This window comes from Orcinus orca, chromosome 21 (assembly GCF_937001465.1).
Source record: "Orcinus orca chromosome 21, mOrcOrc1.1, whole genome shotgun sequence".
NCBI lineage: Eukaryota > Metazoa > Chordata > Mammalia > Artiodactyla > Delphinidae > Orcinus > Orcinus orca.
Genome location: NC_064579.1, coordinates 15,191,229 through 15,215,074, shown reverse-complemented (window position 1 = coordinate 15,215,074; position 23,846 = coordinate 15,191,229). Strand labels below are relative to the sequence as shown.

The window sequence follows — 23,846 nt, the reverse complement described above, 5'->3', positions numbered from 1 at the left end:
GTAATCATTTTGTGATATATACATTTATCAAAATCATTATGTTGTATACCTTAAACCAATACAATGTTATATGCCAATAAAAAAGATGTTTCCTCTAATTTCAAATAGGTATCTTTTTTTTAACATCTTTATTGGAGTATAATTGCTTTACAATGGTGTGTTAGTTTCTGTTATATAGCAAAGTGAATCAGCTATACATATACATACATCCCCATATTTCTTCCCTGTTGCATCTCCCTCCCTCCCAGCCTCCCTATCCCGCCCCTCTAGGTGGTCACAAAGCACCAGGGTGATCGCCCTGTGCTATGTGGCTGCTTCCCACTAGCTATCGGTTTTACATTTGGTAGTGTATATATGTCCATTTGCTATGATATGAAAAAAGACAACCCATATTGATATAAAAAACTAAATTACATATTTAAAATCATTTTTAAAGCTGAATTAAATTATTAACCTGACAGATAGAGTCTTTGTCTTGAAACACAATAAAATATTACGCAAAATACCCATTTTATTTCATAAAGAGCAGGCTCAGCCCTTCCTACTTGGATGAGTGGAAAAAATGCTCAAATAAAAATAGAAAAATAAAGTTGAAAAATGCTAATTAAAAAAAAAGTCATACTTTGGACTTCCCTGGTGGTGCGGTGGTTAAGAATCTGCCTGCCAATGCAGGGGACACAGGTTCGAGCCCTGGTCCAGGAAGATCCCACATGCCACGGAGCAGCTAAGCCTGTGCGCCACAACTACTGAGCCTGTGCTCTAGAGCTCGCGAGCCACAACTACTGAGCCCACGTGCCACAACTACTGAAGCCTGCACGCCTAGAGCCTGTGCTCCTCAACAAGAGAAGCCACTGCAATGAGAAGCCCGCACACCCCAAGGAGGAGTAACCCCTGCTCGCCACAACTAGAGAAAGCCCGCACGCGGCAACAAAGAACCAACGCAGCCAAAAATAAATAAATTTATTTTTAAAAAGTCATACTTTTACAACAGTAAATATTGCAGACCTTTATAGTTCATTGATAAAATTCCTTTAAAAAACTCAGTTTTTCACTAGTTGAGTAGCCCAGATTCAAACAAGCTAGTTAAGAATAACAGGAGAAGGTGCCCCTCTTCATGCGATCAGGCATTTTTTAATAAGACAAATATAATAATTATTTACTTTATGCTGAAACCCCAAGGATTTAGGAGGGTTGAAGAATATGTGAAAACAGTGTCTCATAGTGTGTTATAGTCTTGATTTATGACTATTCTCATTTAGGACCTCTACATTTTTGTATAAATTATCTTTTCCTTCTTTACTTAACAAGGTTGTGTTGCCACTAGAATGGGATCTACGTCTTCCTTGCTTACCTTTAGTTCAATAACAGCCAGCCACTCTATCTCACACATAATAGTGTTATTATAATTGGTTAACATGAATTACTGAAACTTAGTAAAACTGAATAATGAGGATGCTAAATGCCTGTATATAAGGAATGTGTTATCATTTGTTTTTGTATTACTAAGACATGTGACTAACGTTGATTCCAACTGTTTTTGAGCTGTGTTTTAACATAGATACCAGAGTTTCATTCAATAAAAAAATTGTAATTACTAAGTTCTAAAAGAAACTTTTTTTTACTTCTAACGTTTTAGTAATTATGTACTCGTTTCACAGATTTTCATTATGAAAAGCCTATTGCCAAAAAAGGATAAGAACCAACTGCTATTTTAATTACTTTACTGACATGTCTCAACATTCATAAGTATGAATGTGAATTAAATTATAATTAGTATATCATGTCTCCAGTTTTTATTTTCTAATTATTCATAAATTATTTAAACATTGACCTAAGCGAGGCTTAGCTGCTAGTACTAAAAGCAGATTGGCAGCCCCCAAGATGAGTGGTACTGATCTAAATTCCAAAATAGAAACAGAAGCAAAGCACAGTAATGACGAGGTTATTCGATTATTCATTTGTGTACTGAAGATTAAAAGCAGTGTCTGAGGAGAGCCTTACGAGTCTTGCTGACAATTTTCCTTTCAGGGCAATAAGAAGTACCCTTAGTTGACACCTAAGTCTAATCAACAAGGTGACAGCAGTTGACCAAGTAAATAAAATGTAATTTAGGGAGTAAGAAGCCATGTTGTCTTTGATTTTGCTTTTGTCAAGAATAAAAGACTTTAGAAAGAAACATTTCAAAAAGTTTACTGTAGAGTTTAGGTAATATTTTGGTGTGGAAATGTAGTAGATTGCTATAATTTATTTACTCAACGGCTGTTTGATGAATGCTTGCTATGTGCCAAGGTCTGTGCTAGTAGTCTTCATGTGCATTTTAACAATACAGGTGTAGATTTTCTTTAATTTTTTTTAATATAAGGTGATATTGTTTTTCGGCAGGGACTTATTTGTTAAAAGGCTAAACAACAAATAGTAAGGACATCATAGCACTTTGCCTGAAATAGTCCAAGTATAAATGTTCTTTTTATTTTTTCTTAAACTAATATGTAGCTAAATTATTATAGCTCAATAGGATTTCTGCCCTCTTTGGTGGGAAGTGATAAAATCTATAATGTAATGCCCATTGTCCAAGGATTGTTTGGATCTGAGTTTTATTAACTGCTCCAAGAATAAGGCAAGAATTTAGACTTTGGTTTAGTAAAATGAGTTACTATTTAATGATATAATTGGTATCATTTCCATTCTTGTATGCATATAATTTAAAACTGAAATGTGAGGTTTGCAGGCTCCAAATTAATCTCTGGAAACACATAGCTTTGATTTACATAGTTCCCGTGTTCAAGGAAAAGCCACCGTTTATTAAATGGTAAGGATTTTCCCTGAGACAATTTGTCAATAAAGGGGTAATATACTTCACTGGTATTTTTCCACCTATGAGAAAAAAATGGTAATAAAGTAGTATTTTTCTCCTCCCCACTTCCCTTCCCCAAACCTCTCCTTCTCTCCCCTTTTCCCTCTTCCTTCCCTTTCTTTCCTCCTTCCTTCCTTTTGTTCTTTCATTCTATGTATGTGTTTGTATATTAGAGTTTGTAGCAAATGTGGGTAATGAGAAGCTTGCCTACCCTTCCAGTCATGGGAACAGGGAGCAAAAATTGACCTAGGGATTTTTTGATCTAATTTTCAGGAAGAGACCATAAGGGGTGTGCAAGTGGGCAGGAAACAATACAAATGGTGGAAACAAAAACAGTGTGATTTGCAGCTGAAAAAAGCTCAGGGTAGCCCTAAGTGATAAGACAGTAAAAGTGGTAAGATAGTATAAGAATATATGTTCAGGTCACAGTTTGCATTGGATTTTTTTTTCTAAAAACACTTTTCTGTGCAATTCTCCATTTATTTCATCCTTGAAATGGCAAATAACGAGTGCCAACTCTGTCTCTGTTACTGTATTAAATATTTAGCAAGAACAAGGCACATGATACTCAAGTTCTGCTTAAGTTTCCATTTAGTAATTGCATCGTGCAACTTAGTTTAAGAGAAGTCTAAATCATTTTCTCAGAATGTTGAGAATTCTGGAAATCTAGGCCACTCATTTTCAAATTTGAAAATTATGTAACACCTTAAAAACAAAATCTTGTTATGGCTTCGGTATCTAAACACCAAAACTGAATTGCTTGGAAAAAATAGGCAGCAGAGTGACTCGAGTTCAACATTAATCCTTCTCTCTACTATAATCCCTGGATACCCACTATAAAAACTCCTCTGAAATGCACTGCTGTGATTACTATAATGCTATAAAAATGAACACAATTGTTCTTCACTAATTCCAGTGACTAATTGCATAGAAATTCACAAGTTTTGCCAATACATGTGGACTTCATTTTTCAACAGGCCTTTTAGAAAGTATTTTGTAGTAAAATAAATAGTTTAAGTATATGTTGTCAACCCTCAGTGGAAGCTTGAGAATTTCCATGGAGAAGAGAATCAGGGCATCATTTAACTGTTGATATTCTGTTACCAAAAGTCTACTTAGTAGATGGTTCTAGAAGAAAATCCAGGTTTAGTCTGATTCGAGTTCCAGGATCTGAGCCCAGGACATTCTAGAGGGATTCTAGGCTGATTTGAGAAGTGGAGGGTATCTGGAGAAAACCAGTCCAACCAAAAACTGGCATTGTAAACTATATAAATTATTTTTCTTTATGATTTCTAGGCTTCAGTCTTGTTTCAAAGGTTTCCCTTTTCTAGAGTTGGATATTTCCTGGGTTTTTTCTTCTAATTTTGTTGTTTATTTTGTACACTAGGTCATTTCTTAGTTTTATATTTTGAGTAAATAAAATGGGAAATTATGTTCTGAATTTTCTTCCAATTTTCTATTGAAAATTACAGTCTATAATTTATTAGTTTTTATATTTTGAATAGATAAAACTGGAAATTATTCTTACAGAGCATGTTAAGGATTTAATGTTATTTCTTCTGTATGGATAGTCAATTTATTAAGCATCATTTATTAAATAACCTCATATTTTCCACCCCAAAATGATTGCTACAACTTGTCAAATATTAACTTCTCATAAATACTTGCCATCTGTTTTAGATTGTATTGTGTTTCATTGACCAAATTTCCATTTCTAATTTTGATATCATTTTTTAATTAAAATACCTTTATATTAAGTTCTAATTTTAAAAGGAAAATCTCCTACTGTATCTTCATTTAACAAATCTGGTTATTGTCACACATATTTTTCCCCTCAAAATATTTTGACATAAAGTTTTAAGTTTCAAGAGACTCTACTGAGATTCTTGTTGGAATTTTATTACATATATTTATTATTTTTGATATATTGGAATTTTCATGATATGGAAGTATAAATATGAGCTTATTTTTTCCAGGAATACCTCAAAACTCTTGAATTTTCAGGTAAAGTAAAGAATATCAGATGTCCTTTCTAGGTATCCCTTTCCTGGAAATAATTGTAAAATACAGACTTTGAATAATATAGCATTTATATTAATACAGTGATTTAACAACAGGAATTACATATTTTTAGAGTATCCCTGTATGTCTTTAATATCTTTATTGCATTGTAATACAGTCAATAACAGTCAAATATTAGCATCAATTAACAGTTTTCCTATTTATATTTTCATAGTATACAGTTCTACAAATTTTACCAAAAAAAACCAAAGATAATCCTGTAAAATCTGTGACCACACTTTCTTTCCCGACATCGTATTATGAAAATTCTCAAACATACTACATGTTGAGAGTATCTTATAGAAAGCGCCTATATAACCCCCAGCTAGATTCTCCTAGTATCATTTTTCTATATGTCTTAAATTATGTATACATTTCCACTGTCCATCCACCAGTACATCTTAATTTTTATGCATTGAACATAAATTGTATAAATCTGTACACTTTTCCTGATCACTTCAGCATGTACATCATTAGTATCCAAGATCATTTACAGTTTCTTTCCTTTTGTTGTAAAATAATTATGCAATGACATTCACAAAGCCTAAATGCATATTTGCTGGGTTTTGAAAAATGCATGCACCTGTGTAATCCAAATTCTTCTCAAGATATAAAGCATTATCATCACTCAAGAAAGTTCCCTCATTTCCTTCCTGGTAAATCCCCACCACTACCCACCAGAAGCAAACTACTCTCATTTTTTTTCACCCTGTATTAGATTAGGCTGACTTAGTACTAATATAAATTGATCATACAAGATGTACTTCTTTGTAGGATTTATTTCATTCCACATAATGTTTTTGAGAGCCATTCATGATGTTGTCTGTATCAATAGTTCCTTCTGCTTTATTGTTGATCCATTATATGAACATACAGTATTTTATCTATGCATTTTCATAATTGAAGGATGCTTGGGATGTATCTGGCTATGTTAAGTTTTATATAAAAATTCCAGAGCTTTCCAAAGTGGTTGTATCATTTTACTCTTTGTCGACGAAAATTCAATTAACAATCAAGTTAATAAGAATTAATGAAAGGGAATTTTATTCAAGCCAAATTGAGGATTATAATCCAGGAGACAGACTCTCAGAAGCCCTGAGAACTGTTCCACCTGTCAGAAGTGGAAAGCACAGTCATGTACATTTTTGAGACAAAGGATCAAACATCAAAATGGCATACTGGTATTTTACATAAAGTTCACTGAAGATTCACAGTCCAGGTAAGCATAAGCGTCGTACAAAGGGAACAGCAAGTCATTATGACCCCCTAAGATTTGGGAAAGAATGCTATTCTTTTAAGAAGTTGCATAGCTAGTGTCAGAAGAAAGGAAAAAAAAGATCTTTCTGTGGAGCAGGCAGGCATTCCCACCTTTGAGGCGCTCTGGTTCATGTTTAATGGAGATGCACACTGCACATTAGGGACAGAGGGAGGAGGACCAAACTAAGAGAGGGAATTTTATTTTTAAATTTTCTTGTCCTTCCTTAAAATAGCTTTTAGTGTATTACTATAAATATATGGCTAACACACTAATAAAGAACAGATCTAATGATGTTCTGCAATGAATAAAATATTTTATGTTTAAGGTGCGCTGTAATTTTATTTATTAGGTAACTGAGCCCCAGTGAGGTTAACTGGATTGAAAATTTCTAGTAGAACTCGTGTAGAAACTATGAGCTTATTATTCAAAGTCCTATGTTTAATTCTTTCATTAGACTGATGTAACTTTTGCTGAATTTCCCAGACTGCTTCTTGGAAATAACTTTCATTACTTCATAGTATGCAGCAACACTTTTAATACATATAGGAAATACTTTTTCTATATCCTGCAGTTTATAATATAGCCTCTAGAAGTACCCAGCTTCTAGTAAGAGCCTGGGAAAATATTATTTATAAAATAGTCAATGAAATATATTATTACACCATCATCAAATCCTTTTGATAAATTGGGATAACTGGTAACATGATGTCTACTTTTTATTTTATATATTTTAAGTTTTGTGTCTACATCTACTTTTTCTATAATGTTCTTTGGATAGTTAATATCATGATCATATGCTTACCTGATTTCAAAACCTTTTAAAAGTGCCACATTGTGCTTAAATGCAAATATTACTTTCTTATTGTCAGAATTCATGGAGTTTAACACTTGCAGTTTGGATGGAAATATAGAACAAAATTTGCACACCGCTTGTGAAAAATGTGTTTTTTCCTTATTCACCAAGTGATAGACCTAGAGAAAATGGGCAGTTCTAGGTAGGTAATGTGTGTAAATGTAATATTTAAATGTAAGTATACATGTAATTGTGAATATTGATATTGGATGATTCAGGTTAATACATGCATCTGTAAATGCTCACACTGAACGTATGCTATTCACAGTAGTGTTAATTTGAAGATTTTAGGTGTCCATATACATTGTAGTCCTGCTATGAAATTTTTGCTGCCCAAAATTTAGTTTATTTGCTTATGCTAAATAGTCAGTCAAGCTTGTAAAAACTAGTTTGCAGCTTACTTTAATTTTCATGTTCATAAGAAATATTTGAATACCACAACATGTTCCTTTGAAAATAGAATTATGAAATCCTCCAAATGATCTAATAAATTTTTATTATATACTCTATCTGCACGCTCTCCATAATTAAAGTTCCTAGTGTATATTACTTACCCGAGTGATGGATGCTATATAAAACAGTGCTATTTTTAATAAAACTTATATCATTTCTTAGTGAGCACTACTTTTAATTTTATCAAGATTAGCAAAGCATACAGTTGAAGCCTGTTTAATTCAAAGTCTTAATCACTTTCAGTCTTTATCACTTTCAGAACTTGAAGGATTTAGCAATACTGTAAAATTGCCATGTTTTTTATGTTTTATGTACCCCTTGATAAGTTATATATATATATATGTACTCCTTGATAAGTTTTATATATATATTATATATATCATATAATGTGTTTTATGTACCCCTTTACCCCTTGATAGGTTTTATGTATATATACACACACATATATATGTATATATATATATATGGCAGGTATATATTGTCTTAGGGCACAAAATTATCTGTAGAAGAAATGAAAATATTCCTGTAAAACTTTAATTTACATGTATGGTCTCCATTGTGCTCACTATCAGAAACTAAGCCCCAGTCTATTCACTTCTCTTCTTTCTCGCTGGGGTTGCATCGTTATACCAAGACGCTTACACTGCCTAAGCATTTGGGGTGACATTTGGTCCTTGGTAGCCTCATGATCCAACTGGCATTTGCCAAGATGTTCTTCTTACCGTCACTTAGTCCTCAGTCACTGCAGGTCACCACTCTTTTCTCCTTTTAGGATCTTGTGGTCTCTTGTCCTCAGTTGTCCTGAAATATCACTCTCTCCTCAGACCTCTAACACCTAAAGAATAAAGGTCCCACAAACCTAGGACTTGACCTCAGGTAGCAGAACACAGAGAGCCATTCAAGACCAATTCTGTTTATTTCTCTCCAAATCTTCTCTAGCCTGTGAATCAAGAAAACAGTTCCTCCAACTCGTGAAATAAACAACAAGGTCTTACTGATGTTGGTTTTCTTCTCTGTTTTTGTTTATGTGCTGAATCATTTTCAACACAATAAATGGCTAGGGTTTTTTTTCAACTCAAAATGTCTGTAACATTAGGAAACACAAAATATCTTTAACAGCTTCTCTGCTCTATGGTCCACCATTTTTGGCAAAGGATAGTGTTTAGTGAATGGGGAATGGCAAAGGAAGCAAGGAAAGGGGACAGGGAGGAAATCCCATACATTTCAAACTACTATCCCACTACATAGCTATTTCCCTTAATCAGTTTAAGAGATTCCTTACAATCCTATAAGAAAACATTATAATTGTCAATTTTAGAGATGATAAAACTGAAATTTATTGCTGCTGGCTCACTTTCCTGAACCCAGGTCTAGCCAGCTCTCCATCTTTACTGCCTCTTTGAATAGGGATCCTCTAAGTCAATGCTAGCAAAACACTCCATAGCAAGACTGGCAATGGGTACCTGAGGTCTAAAATGAAGATGAAGACAATTAAGATTTTTTAATTAAATATTTAGTAAGGATGAGAATGGAAAAACTCAAAAGCCCAGAAGTACTTACTATATTTTAATGCTCTAGCAGAAATAGGGTAAAAATATAGTATAAAAAATGTTCACACTTATTACAGATATTTTACTGTCAAATATATAAGTATCCCAACCCCTTATCCTTGGAAACAAACTACACCATATCAATTATTTGATAAAATAAGCATGTTTTTCCTCCCACTTACAAGTTGTGTTTCCTTCAGATTCATAATGTTTCAGAACATTAATTCATGTTAATTAAGTTCTTATCTGACTTCTGATTGAGTGGTTCAGTCATACCCAAACTTATGTAATTACGTTTAATGTTATAGAAATGGTCTATAACAAGTGGAAATAGAAATGGTCACAGATATATTATTCAAGGTGGTGAATATTTGGGGGTGTATCAGAGGACATCACTTATAAATATATATTTAAATATTCAGATTTTGAAATTTAGATACTCTGTGCAAAGTATAAATATTATGAATGAAAAAATTATGGGTGATTCTTTTTGAAGTTTTCAAATATTCTGTGAAAATGTGTAATTTGTGTTTAAAAAAAAACAAACAGACATTTCTTTAAAATATATATATTGAAAACCTCACCCTCAAGGGATTTTATGAAGATATCCAAAAGGCCTATAGGGATGAAAGTTTCAAAGTTGCTTTAGTGAGTGAAAAAAAATTTAAAGTGTTGAAATCACTTCTTCAAAATGCTGGCTTTAGTCCTTCAATATCACTTTCAAGTGTTTAAGTTCAACTTTACTACTGAGAGAGAGGGCTGATCTTCAGTGCTCAAACTATTTGGTGTGATTCTCTCTGAAAAACCACACTGGGATGGTAGCCTCAAAGGATACCTGTTGCTCTTGATGATGGTGAATATGAGCCTGAAGGGACTCTTGTCCTGAAGTCCTGAGGTCACGAGGAACACAGGCAGTTACAGCCCCAGAGCAAGCTATTATCCAAAACGATCAACTCCAGGATAAGATCTCTTATCACACCAAGTGCTTTTTACGACTATATTCTTGTTTCTGTATTTTGCCTTCCTTTGCTCTTTCTCTACGTTTATATTTGGAGATAATTTTGAAAATGCCTCCCAACTATCTTTTTTGCAGGCACAGCTATCTAAAACACTTGTGTATCTCCCCTCATTTAATTTTTCTTTCTCAGACTAATGTCATTCATTCTGTGGACATTTTCTTGGGCCGATAGAGGTCAGGTGATGTAGGAAGTATCTTACGTCCTCATTTTAATTAATGTCTAGAAGTGTAAAAAGTCCCTTGAGAATTTTTTAGTTTACAGAATTTTGACTGGGCACATTTGGAAGTTTGCAATATTAATGATTTTCATTAAAACTCTCTCATCTTTGCAAGACAAGGACACTTTACTGAGGGATACTTACATGCTAACTTTCTAGAAATTTATTTCTTAAGACTCCATCATTAATATTGAAAATATGTAAAAGATTTAAACTAGTAAACTACCACGACCTACTTTTCATGTGCATTGTGAAGGGAAACAACACAAGAAACGGTTACTAAATCATTATACAAATTAGAGTAAATAATTGATGCTAACAAATGAAGAAAGAGCCAAAAAATAGATAAAGCAATCAAAAATCTTTCTAAAACTCATTTTAGCATTTTTCCTTTTTGGAAATGACAAGGATTTGTATTTATGCCTGCCTGTTTGTTTTAGTTGACTAACATTATCTTTGAGTCCAATGTAAACTTTTTTTCTTATCAATATTAAGGTGTTTTTGTTTGTTTGTTTGTTTGTTTAAGGCTTGAATCACCAACCAGGTCCTTGATAATGGAAGCTCCCCGGGGGGTCCAGGTGAGTGCTGCAGCTGGAGACTTCAAGGCTGCCTGCAGGAAGGAGCTCCACTTGCAGTCCACAGAGGGGGAGGTGAGTTCTGAGGTGTAGACCCTGGCCTTTTACTGTGGAGGGTGCTTCTTCTCAAATTATACGCATATGATTCCAGGAGAAACATAAGGAACTACTTCATAAGAGGGCTCAAATTATGAAAATATTAATACTTCTTAAATATGAAACTGGGTAAACCTAATGTTATTTTCATAAGTCAAAGCTCCATTTATTTTTCTACTGAAAGATATTCATTCATAAGTCATTTATAAGTGGGGCATCTAAGTTCCTGCAGTTTCAAAAATCGACAGATGAATGGAATGAATATCAAGGTAATACCCAGAATGAAGGCAAGTCTTTGCTGTCTTGGTTCCATTTTGGTCTTCAAAAAGTTTTTCCAAAAAGTGCTTTGAAAGTTTGTGTGTTTGTCTCAGTAGAAATAGTACCTATATTTTTCTAAAAGGGAAACAAAAAGCAAAAGTTTATTTTGCTATTTCACCCAGTTATTTCCTAGATGAGATACATGCTGTTTTTCTTCCATGTTGCTTTATTTCACCCAAGAGTCTGTTTAAACTCTGTTGTCCTCATTCCTTTAAAGATCCTCTTCTTTCTCTTACTGCCTGATTTAAAGAACCCTTTGTCTTTGGGCTTCCATTCTTTCACTGGAATGTGATAGGCAGGTATTTATTTTGTCTCCTTTACTTGCTGTATACATTGTGACTATTGTGTCTGCAGAATCACATTTTTGTCCATTCTGGAAATTCCTCAACATTACGTCTTCAGATAGTCCCTCTCGCCCTTTTCTCTATGGCCTTTTTCAGACTCTCTGAAGAAATGTTGTCTTTTCATTCCCTTATCTTCCAGATCTCTTAGCCTCTCCTTCCTCATTTCTATTTCTTTATTGCCCTATGCCTCACTCTGCCTATTTATTCAGATCCACATGCCAGGTTCCTCCTCAGTATCTAATCTCTTCTTCAATCCCTACATTGGGCTTTTAATTTCAGTAATTTTGTTATTCATTTCTAGGATTCTCATCTGTTGCTTTTTTTCAAATCTGCCTGGACATCTTGGTAGTTGCTCTCGTTTGCTTGTTTGTTTTTAATTCTACCTTCATTATTTCAAAGCCTTATGCATAATACATATTCGATTCTGTATATTTTTACCACAATTCCCAAAGTCCTTGAAGGTCTAAATCTGTTGTGCTGCTGTTTCCACCAATTAATTCCCTTAATATTTTCTTCCTTCGTGTGCTTATTTATTTTTTTAATGAGTTTATAAAGGTCAAGCTGAGAAGAAAAAGCTTGGAAGGATGATTTGAGAGTGACGCTCTGGCGCATCTCGGACCTCTTCAGATGTAAATACGAGGGCAGACATTAACAGAATCAAAAAGAGGATGTTCCTTTCTTACCTTTATACCAGTATCTCAGTTATTGATTCAAGATAAATTTGTATTACACATTTGGCTTCCTTTTTATAAACAAACTTATTGCCAGGGTTATTGGCATCTTATCTGATATTACAGCTTAAATAATCTAGAAATATGTTTTATAATATTGAAAACATATATCCGTATTACCTTTCAGGATTTCTCCCCACTACAACTGCAGACTACAATACTTTGTCTACCACAGCAAGAGAGAAATCTTTCTTAAATATCTCACATCTTTTTTAAAGCATTTTTATCATGCTAATCATTTCATTCAAATTATTCATAATGAATCATCTCATAATAAATATTGATGGTTATTAATCTCCATTCTGCTTCTATTTATGCTCCACTTTACTTATGTTCTTTTATTCAGAGTATCAGCAGAATCCTTGAATTCAATTACAGATTAGCATTTAATTATGAATTGAGTATTATGCTGTAAATAAGTCACAGCCAAAAGCTTTCAGCTGTGGCCATTTTTTATATTAATAAAATAAATATACAGAAAAGCACAGCACTTTCTATTAGCATGAAATCGCATGTAATTTTTCTAGGAAGAAGTATGAAATGATATAAAATCTTTCTCTTTGCTTCATTGACTATGCCACAGAAAGGCAGATCCACCAATTATTAAATAATACAGAAAGATATAAAGTCCCTCCTCTTAGGTAGTGTTTAAATTAATTAAGATCAGGGCAAACATGGTGTTGAGGTAACCAAAATAAGTAAGAATGAAATTGCACACAAAGTTCTGCACTGCAGAAGTTTCATTCATTTCAGACACCGTATTGCAAGGAATTTCAAATTCAGCTCTGAAAACAACATGAATGACAATTGTAGGTAAAACATTGAAAGTTATAATAGCATATGCAATGCAGTAACTTAATAACGTATGTTACAAGATGACACAATTTTTTTATCTTGCAAACTGATTAAATGTTCTACAGGGATAGGTCTGATTTCAACAGGTAAGAATGGAATAAATGGATTCTTGGTAGAGAGAAGACAATGGGCTGTGACTTAAAAGCTCAGGGGTGTCATTCTGAGTACCAGGAAAGTTTCACAACAAATGGATTATATGGTTTATAGGGTGATCTGGAATAGAAATATCAATTTTAGAAGTTGGAAAGTGAGCAGTGTCATCGGAAGTGCCTTAAGCAGAACAGAAAGAGTTATGAGGGGGTCCATCCAAGCTGCAGAAGCCTGGAAAAGCTGAGCTACGTGGGGTTGGAAAGAATCAATATATGACACCCCTTTTTATCTCATAACTTAGTTTTCTGTCTCAAACCAAGAAAATATTTTTTCTCCCCTTTCTTTTCTTTTTCTTTCTTTTTATTTTTTAAATGTAAAGCCATCATTTATTCAGTCTTTCATCCTTCTATGGATGGATGTTATATCTGTGAGGCTAACTTTCGAAATTCAGAATTTTATTTATATTCTTTTTCTTTATCCTTTCTTTGTTCCTTTATTATTTCTTCTTTAATTTTATATTATTATTGAGGTAAAAGTGGTATATAACACTGTGTAAGTTTCAGGTGTACAGCATTATAATTTCACATCTGTATATACTACAAAGTGATCACCACCAAAGTTCTAGTTATCATCCATCCCCATATAATCAACTCCCATTTTCTCTTTTAAAGACCCCATTCATTTAAATTTACCTATTAATAAAAATCTACCTCCCATATATGGGTGAAGCTACAATGTGGAGCTCAGAAGATGATGGAATTAAGTATTGCCACATAGCCAAATATGATCAAGAGTCAGCCGTAAATGGATAGGAGAGCTGGAGGGCACAGCTATAGCTAAACTGAAGCAGGCCACATACCATAAGGTTCAAGGCTAACTCCATTGATAAGGCCACCACAGCTGGGCTTGCTTTCTGAGGCTGCCACCTGCATGTCCTACCTGTATAAAAACAGCTACTCTCCACATTTATTCAGTCAGGCTACACCAACGGAAAGGCAATCAGTTCCAAACTATAAAACCCAGCGATGTGGCCTGGTGTTAGCAAGCCTCTGAAACTCACCAGGGCTTGCCAGTAACACTTGCTTCTGTGCTTACTAAGAAGTGAACCACTGACAATATCTTAGAGTCATTTGATGAATCCTACATGAGCCTCCTTATCCACATGTTCTTTAGCTTTCCATTTTGCATTCTTTATTGTCTACGTCACAAGGTTTCTTGGACAAAACACCAGCTCCTAACACTTTTTCAGCATGAACTAACCTCCACATATGCAGACCTAAACCCCACAGTCCCAGAGCTTGTCTTTATAATATGTTTGGCATTGGCGAAGCTTGAGAATATCTACTCTCTGCAAGCATGCCAACTCCTCAGCAGAAGGGAAGAAAGGGGGATGTGCTGTGCAAGCCCAGTTCCTCTGTCAAACTCAACCAGTAAGAGGAATCATCCCTCCTCCCCCCGTGGAGAAGTGAGTGAAAGAACCCACAGCGTGTAGCAATTGGTATTACACTCATTGATGTCCCCCTTCATGGAAACACAGAGCAGGAAGAAATGAGGCCCAGCATTTATAACCCAAAAATACGTTGTCATTTTGTTTTACTTAGTTTTGTGCACTTTTAACTTTTGAATCAGAAAAACAAAAATTCATCTTAAAAAAAACAGAAGTCCTTTCTCTTTGCTTTCCTGTCACTTACCATAGAAGAAATTATGAAGTAATAAATTTCAACATTTGATACCTACAAACAAAAACTTTAATTATTCTTTCTTAACTTTGAATACTGTTGGTAAATGCAATCATTTTTATTTCATAATCTATCCATTTATTCAGCAACTATTTGTATTACATGGAAGCTGTACATGCAGGGTCAAGCACTGTGAAGTTATAAAAAAATTCAGACTTAATTCTACCTTCAAGAAGGACATAGTTTATTAGAGAAAGTAATATATCAATATGACTATAAAATAAGCTACCAAGTGATGAGCAAAATAAGATATTAATAATAAACTGCTACAGGAGAACCAAATAAGAAGAGTCTTTCCGTCTTGGGGCACTAGGGAAAGGTCCATAGAGGATGAAGCAGATGAACTGGGCTTTGGTGGAGGGTGAGAATTGTACCCAGAGGAGAGAGACATGTACAAGGTGAAGGAAAAGCATTACTTCATGCAACTTGTACTGGCACAATTCTATGCACTCTTCTATAGTCTTGAACCAATGACAGGCCCTGCCCTCATAGATATTACTTGCAAGTAAGAGAAATAAACAATAAATGAACAAATACACAATATAATGTTAGGAAGAGATTGTTACTACAGAGTAAAGTAAAGCTGGTAAGGAGAGATTAATGGATTTGTGTTACTTTAATAGGGTGGTTAGGAAAGTCCTCTTTTAGAGGGTGACCTTTTATTAGAGATCAGGACAAATAAGCTCACATCTAAAATTAAAGTTAATCTAAAGTATACATGTCTATGGTATAGGAATTCTTTTTCTGGCTTATTCTCAGTGTGCCATAGATTCCTATATTTCAAAAAAATTTAAAGCATAAAAAGGCAAACAGAGGAAATCTCCCTCCTACCTCTGTTCTCTAACCACCCTGTTAATATCTATCCCCACTTGTAAATATTTGGAGAAAAGTTTTTCAGGCTAGGAAAATGAGGAGTTAAAAAGCCCTGAGGCCAGGGTTGTTTTGATGTGTTTGAGAAAACGTGAGAGTTCATGCAAGAAGAATTGTAGGAAGTGATGTTAGAGAGATAGGCCAGATCATACAGGGCTTGTGGGCCGTGGAAAGGAATCAAGATTCATTTTAAGCATGGTGGGAGGCCGTTAGAGAAACTTGAGCGCTGGTAGGACATGATTTGGTTTGCATTTCTTAGAAGTTCACTCCAACAGCATGTACAATAGACTGTAAGAGGACAAGAGTGGCCACTGGGAGGCCAGTTAGGGGGCTATTCCAAGAGTCTTAGTAAGAAATGATTAGGACTTAGGTGAGAGCAAATGTGTAGAAAATGGAATATTCTCTGGTTCTCTTGTCAATTTAGAGATGCCTTTAGGCCGTAATTAGCTACATAACAATAGAATCAAGACATAGCTAGAGAGAGTTTGTTTCTTTGCTCATTCAAATTCATGATCTAGTTTTCCTTTCTTTGGACCATTCCCCATGTATGTCAAAACCATATGATCCCTGGCCCTGAAAGTGTTCTGTCCATGATTTGGAATAAGTGAAGTAATTTTGCAAGTTAGAAGATTTAGCAACATGGGTGTTAAGTACAGGTCATATATTTCATGGAGTCTTCAAACCTGATTATATGTAATAGTTATCTGTTATTTACTATGCACATTATCTACTTGGTGTAGATTGGGAGTCAACGTGACTTTATGAGTATTTAAAAAAAAATTAAACCAGAGAGTAAAATTGTTTTAATTAATTGCCCATCACTTCACTAATGGCATCTCCATAAACATCCTTATTTCTTTGTATATTCTTTAGACTGGCATGTTTAAGTTAAATTAACTGACAGTCAAAAGCATTCATTTTCTGTGGTGTCTGAATAACTGAGTTGGCCCCTTAAGGAGATTATACAATCTTGCTTTTCATTTCGAGGGCATTCTCTCAGAATATACCGTGTCTCAAAGGCTCAGGTAGCCACAGAGCGTTTGGGCTGTACCGTAGGAACGCAATTTGTTGGTTCAACAAGGTTTGGCAGCTAAACCAACAAAATTGTTTGTCCTGTGGTCTTTCTTATTAGACCATGCTGTAAAGCTCTTAAGAATATAGGATGCTAAAAGGAATTAAAATGCAATTTCTTTCCTCCTAGATATTTTTGAATGCGGCTACAATCCGGCTGGGAAACCTGCCGACCGGCTCTCCTTCCTCTTCTTCACCCAGCCCCTCCCACTCTCGGCAGACAGTGCATGAACTGTGTGTCTGCCCCAACGGCAAACTGTACCTGTCTCCAGCTGGGGCCGGGTCTACTTGTCAGTCCAGTAGCAACATCTGCTTGTGGAGCTGAACTGACTGATTTCTCCTCACACCAGAATAGCCTTTTGTTCCCGTACGTCTCCTTCACAGTTCTGCTCCGTTTCCCTCGTGATCAGTCCAGAGCGTCTCCAAATGGTCCACAGAGCAACTCCTTCCAGTGTAAGCAGGGATTCGCACCACCTTCTCTCGTGATTTTCTGTACTGCTCAACACGGAGAGGGTGAGTGACAGAACAGTGGAAAAACCATCTTCAGCAGGAAAACTGGATCATAACTTTTGCTCAGAAGGGAGAATAACATAGGTGCCTTTGCTACATGAAGTGAAGCACACAGTTTTAGATTTTTGCAGGACCTGGATGTGGACTGCCACATATACATGACATAGATGAAATTCCCAGTATCCAGTGGCAAGATGAAATGGTTAACCCTGTAAGAAAACTAGTTCTACAGTCTGAAAGCACAATTTTCCATTCATCTTTTTGGATGTAAACTTTTATCCCTGAATTTTAAAATTTTAAAGCATTATGTAATGCTTGCTTTACTAAAAATTAAATTCAATACATGGTTTTTAACAAAACAAGACAAGACAGAATCCCACCCTGAGTTTTATTTGTTTCTTTAAATTCAATGTGTTGTTACTCTTTGTCTACTAACTCTAGAATTTGGTACATTAGGTAATTTTGAAAGCTCTCAGCAATAGAATCTTTACAGAATTAACAAAATGCCATTATACCGTCATTTGTCAGATCTGAACGGCCTTATATAGTATGTACTTGGCTATTGCATGTGACGTATTTGCTTTTAACCAAACATCCAATTGATTGCAATATAAGGTAGGATTAAGAGGGACCTACCGATGGTGTGGAATCCATAGATCTTTTTTTTTTTTTAATTCACATGATATCCTTTACAGCTAGGTTCTAAGAGTACAATTTTTGTTTGCTTCATTCACTTTATACTTGACTCGGACTGCTAAAATTCAAACATCCTCTAAATAAATAAAAACTACTGTGATGCCTAATGCTGAGAATGAATTCACTTTCCATTGGAATATCATCTACAGAATTATATCTATGTACTTTTTATTGGAGATTAAGACTTAAGGGTGGTAGAAATTAAAGTGAAAATCCCCGCTTAAACAGTAAGACATACAAATGTTAGCGAATGTGTTGAAAATGTGTTTACTCCATTAGATTCATATTTTAAGGAATTTAGTCACATTCCTTTGCAGCTCTTAATATTTGATTACTTTTGTTAGACCGTTAAGCTACCCCGAATCAGAGAGCATAGTTGCTTCCGTCCTCTGTTGCTTCTTTTTGTAAATTAACTGCTGATAAATAACTCCAGAATACTGCCCACGCATTTACTACAACACTGCTTAACTCGAACTCTCGCACCTTATAGAACCCAAGAACATAAAATTGTATTAGCTATTTCCTGTTCTGGGAAGATGACTTGATTACTATAAGGTAAGTCTTTAATTTTCACACGTCAGTCCATCTTTTTCTCCCCCATGCACACACGATTACAGGTGTGTGGAAGTTTTCAGTTTGGAAGTCCGTGACTGTAGAATCTTTGGAGTTCAGGACTCTGCAGCACAGGGTGAAGTGGGAGACTGGAATTTATAGAAATAATCTGATTAGCGAAAGTAAGAAATCTGAGTAAGGCAAGCAACGAAGTGAACCGTTTGACCAGAATTCTCTTGTTGGGATAACGTAACACATTGAATACCTGAAAAACCTCCATTTCACTAAATGTATTCTGTACTCAGCAGAAAAGTCAGAAAGCTAGTGCAGTTTTATTACTCTTAAAATAGAACTTGTGTTTGGGGGTTATTATATAAACCTTAAGTCAATATTGGAGTAAAAGTTAAGATGTGCAATGGCTTAAAAAGTCATATCCTAACACAGGAGTTTAATTTATTTAAGCTAAAACATTAGAAGTTACTACGAGAAATCCTCCCATTGTTTTTTGCAAAATATTCACACAAAGTATAACACAAGAAATTTTGATAAATTATGGGTGCTAATCACTGTACAGACCTTTTAGGAAAATGCTATGTATTAATTTGAGACATATTCAAGTTCTAAATTAAAACAATGAGAAAGTTTCTTAGTCAAATGGGAACAATTCTTTTGATTAGTGATTAGCCCTGTTTCTAATCTCAGCTCTGTCTTCTACTAATCAGTAAACTGATTTAGGCAGTCTGGGAATATCTCCAGGCTTCAGTTTACTCAACTTTGCAACAAAAGCATTGAATCAAATGGTCTCTTAAGATTTCTTCCAGCTCTGACATGTTCTAATTCCAAGAGCAAATATTATAGAAGGTGAAAGGGGACGTCGAAATTGTAAACTATATGTCATGAGAGGAGAAAAGATAAAAAGTGTTAAAACCAATTCCAGTGAGGGGCTGTCAAATTTTGAATTCACATGTATTTTGAAATGTTATAAACGCAATTCAAAAGAAATGTGTAAGAGAGTTAGACTATGTCTAGATGATGTAAAAATATCTGCTCAGTGTGGTAGAAAAACAGAGATACATAGAGATACAGATACAGATACATAGAGATACAGGTAGCTTTCCTACTCAGCACTAAATGGGTGGTTTAAATTACTTGACTTGCTGTTTTAGATTCCTTAGAATCTAAGTATAAACTCAGCCTCAGAGTTTGGGCTTCTGTTAAAGGCACAGAAGATTGCTCTGAAAGGTCCTTAATTTCCTCATAAAGAAGGCTTGATTCTTTCTTGATACAGAGTTTCTTTCCTTAATTGCAGACTACCCAAACAGATTCATTATCTGTTTTTCCAGTACCATTTTTGTGTTACAAAATACATACAGTGCAGTTTACTTAGATGCAAATTTCATTTTTCCCAAATTAAACTCAGAAAAGTGATTCCTTTCAAATGTATTACATGGACCCTGAACTTGGTATCCAGTTTAAGTGGAGAAGGCAGGCAAACAGGCAGGAAGGAAGGATAGAGAGAAGGAAGGGGACTGACAGCATTCCTAGCCGTTTAAATTCTTAGCTGAGAATGGACAGAGAAGTATTTGCGCTCATGTTTTGAGATCCAAAGGAGAGAAGCAGAAAGGACAAATTATTTTTTTTCTTTCAGAATATTTCAGTAAGGCACTTCCAAAAAAAAAACTTCCAAATCTCCTCCAAAATTTCTATTCTGTACTTCTTGGTCCTACTTTTTGTCTCTTATTTTATTATGAACCATAAGCTGTATAATCTGGTGCAAAACTGTTTATCTAAGAATTTAAGATAATTTTATGCTTCATATTTTACATTAACCTGGAAATCTTAGATTTCAGTACTTCACATCTCTGAAAATGGAGCCAGGAGTTCCAGGTGTGTTTCTGCCCCTCTACCTACTCATGTGACCTTAAGAAATATATTTAATTATCTTGGTCACCATTTACTTCTCTTGGGGAGGGGTACGCCAAACTAGAAGTTTTCTTTGGTTACCTTCATCTCTAAATGTCACTGATTCCCTTAAGAAAAGACTCAGCAATCTTGAGTTCAGTACCCTGCTCTGAACTTGTTATTATTGACCTCCTTCTATACCTAGACATTGTTGTTTATAAATGTTGAAATGCACATCTTTCCAGCAGCCAAACGCTATTTTTTTCTACACTCCCTTTCTTGCTCTAATCATTTGAACGTCAACGTCCCTTTCAGAAAACGATGCTTTGTTGACAGGCTTCAGTAATATGGTTAACATTAAAGAGAAAAAGAATGTATTTAGGTCTTATTAAAAATGACTATTTAGGAAATTAATAGAAGTATTTACCAAATATCAATACGCTGTTGATCATTCTATGATTACTTATCTCCATCAAACTAAAAAACATTGGTCTTTTGAAGAAATGGTAATTTGATCACAAAGGTCCGTTGCTGAACTCTTTGTAACCTGTTATGCCATTCAAAATTCCTACATATTCTGCCATTTGAATTACTCAGTTGGACAGTGCCTCATTTTATAAAACTGACATTTGATACAGTAAAACTCCTAATGAATTATATCACTGCAAACCTGGCATCCCTGTATGAGGCAGCAATAGATAGAGAGATTGAGGGTGTTTAAGGCATTTAAGTGCTGTATTTTATAGCAGGTAATATCAATATCGTAATATTAAATTATTAAAATAGTTGAAGATATTTAATGACCAAATTCTCTATTTAGCCATCAAAACCAAACTCACATTCGAGTCTCTTATAAGTGAGGTCTTGTCACCTTATTCTTCCAGTAGCTTTGGTCTAATTAGAATTGCTCATGTGACCCTATTTAAAGATACTTGGAGAAATGATTTTCCTCTGTGTACTAGTGTATATTATAGTAATGAATATTGCAAAATGTTATGATCACAAAGTAAAATAATATTGCATTTTAATTCTTTTAAAACAATCATAAACTAATGAATGACCTCATTGAACACTGTTATTCATATTGTTTTATACTGCGGTTCATTAGTTGTTTAAATGTCAAAGACCAAAGACTGGGATTTCTATTGTATTTAACCCTACAACACTGCTGCTTCTACTAATTTATTCAAATGAATAGGAGGGCTTATAATTACAACATAAGGTAGTAAACATCCTCCTTTGCAGGATTCTGAGCTATGGATCATGATTAATGCTTTTGCTTTAAAAGAAAAAATGTGTTAGTGTAATTCACGTACCTTTTATATGTGCATAATAAACACCTTGATATTCATAAAACCGGTATATAAAGACTATATCCTAAAATGGGCCCAGGATGGATTTAGTTTAAACTTTCATTGCTTGCTAAAAATCCTTTGGAAAATATAATTAATTTGAAATTCTTTTAGAACCAGAGGGCTATTTTTTTAAGTGTTGATTGAAGCGATTCCATTCTTTGAGAAAGTCAGTGAAAAACATTAAAGGAAATGAGGTATAATGAGCTGCGATTCTTTTGATTTTTGCAGTCTTAATATCTCCTTTGTTTGAATATTCATAAATAAAAGCCAAACAGGGTTAAAAATGTGCAAGGACATTTACTAACAATGGAAATATGTAATTTCAAGTTTGCGTGTCTCGTTATTTATACAGTTCTTTAAACCAGGTCCACTACTCATATATTTTGCTTTGTAATTTTCATGTAAATATTTTCTTGTATATAGAGAAATATGAAAAATGGAACTATTTTCTTACACATACTATGCAATATGTTTGTAAAATTGCAATATTACCAAAATTACAAAAGCTGTGCTTTTGTACTCTATCTCGCTTTATGTAAAATCAATCTTTTTCTATTTAAATGGACTATCTGTCCCATAAATTGTAGATAACATATCTATTCAAAACTCAGTCTATTGTATCTTTTGTTTAGTTTGGGGTGGATTGGGTTATATTTCTTTTGGGAGAAAATGCAGCAAAGTTTGGCAGTAGGAAACTTCTTTTTTTTCCTCAGAAAATGAGAACTTCGAAGCATGCAATGAGCTCATATGATTTAAGATCTCTCCTGTAATTCTTGTATTTTGTCCTAATTTTGGTGCTACTGTGTAACCATGATTAAATACGATAGTTAAAACAAAGAGGATCAGAACTCATATGCTATCATTTCATTCATTTTATTGAGAAAAAAGTTCAAAGAGGAGGGATATGAGTATTAGTACTGCACAGAGACCGTTTTTGATAATGCATTTTAAATATCAACTCCATTAAGATATACATTTTTGAAAAGTTAGTTAATCTATATATTTATACTTGCTAAAGATGCTTCTCTTATGAAAGCTGAACATATTTTTCCTCTTAAATATATAACCAATGAAACTAAAGAATTCAAATTGACTTAAAAGTCATGGTCACTGCATTTTACAAGATGACTAGCTAATAGTTTATCCATTCTGAAACCTCAGTGATTTGACTTTGAGGATAAGACTAGACAAACTGCTGTTTGCTCACACACACACCCTACATGGTACATAGCATCACCCACAAATATACATGTACAGCATTGAACATACATGCATGCTAATTGTCATTTACTTATTTGATGCTGAATTTCTTCACTTCCTTGTTACACGCAAAATATCAAGAACACGCATCAAGACAATAACATGGACTTTATTACCTTTTAGAGATGTAATTCCCAGTGCAATACCTTACAAGCTTTGAGAGTGACTGTATTCCTCTTAGGTTCCAAAAAAGCAACAGGAGCCATTGAAAGTTTTTTTTTTTTTTAATTCACTATTACTTTTTTTTCTTTGCTGTCCAAATATCTCTATACACTAGTTTGGATATTAGAAATAAACAAAACCAGAATCATTTACACTCCTTACAAAAGCTTTCAAATGTTAAATCTAAATAGAAAATAAATGAGTGCTTTTACTTTGGGGAATCAAATATACATTTTATAGCTTTATTTAATCTACAACAAAGTTTTGGATGGTTCTAGTAAGCAACCAGACACTCGCAAACTTATTTCCAGCAGATCCTTCACACCATTTACCAACGAAAGTAGTGCCTGGTGTTTGGTAAACTCTTTTCTCCATTAAGTGGGGTATTGGAGAGTGGAGATTGGCAATGGATATTAAGCCAGATAATTCCAATGCAATATTATACTAGTGTTTTC

The 23,846-nt window shown here is 34.4% G+C and overlaps 1 protein-coding gene across 1 annotated transcript in view; it reads left to right on the top strand.

Moving 5' to 3' along the window:
• SGCZ (sarcoglycan zeta) overlaps positions 1-22,696 on the top strand; it is a 331,450-nt gene extending 308,754 nt beyond the window's left edge. Inside the window, exons 6-7 of the mRNA XM_004277165.3 lie at positions 10,792-10,915; positions 17,085-22,696. Of these exons, the coding sequence (XP_004277213.2) occupies positions 10,792-10,915; positions 17,085-17,279 (319 nt within the window). The 3' untranslated portion in view covers positions 17,280-22,696. The remainder of the gene's footprint in view (positions 1-10,791; positions 10,916-17,084) is intronic.
• Positions 22,697-23,846: the final 1,150 nt, after the last annotated feature.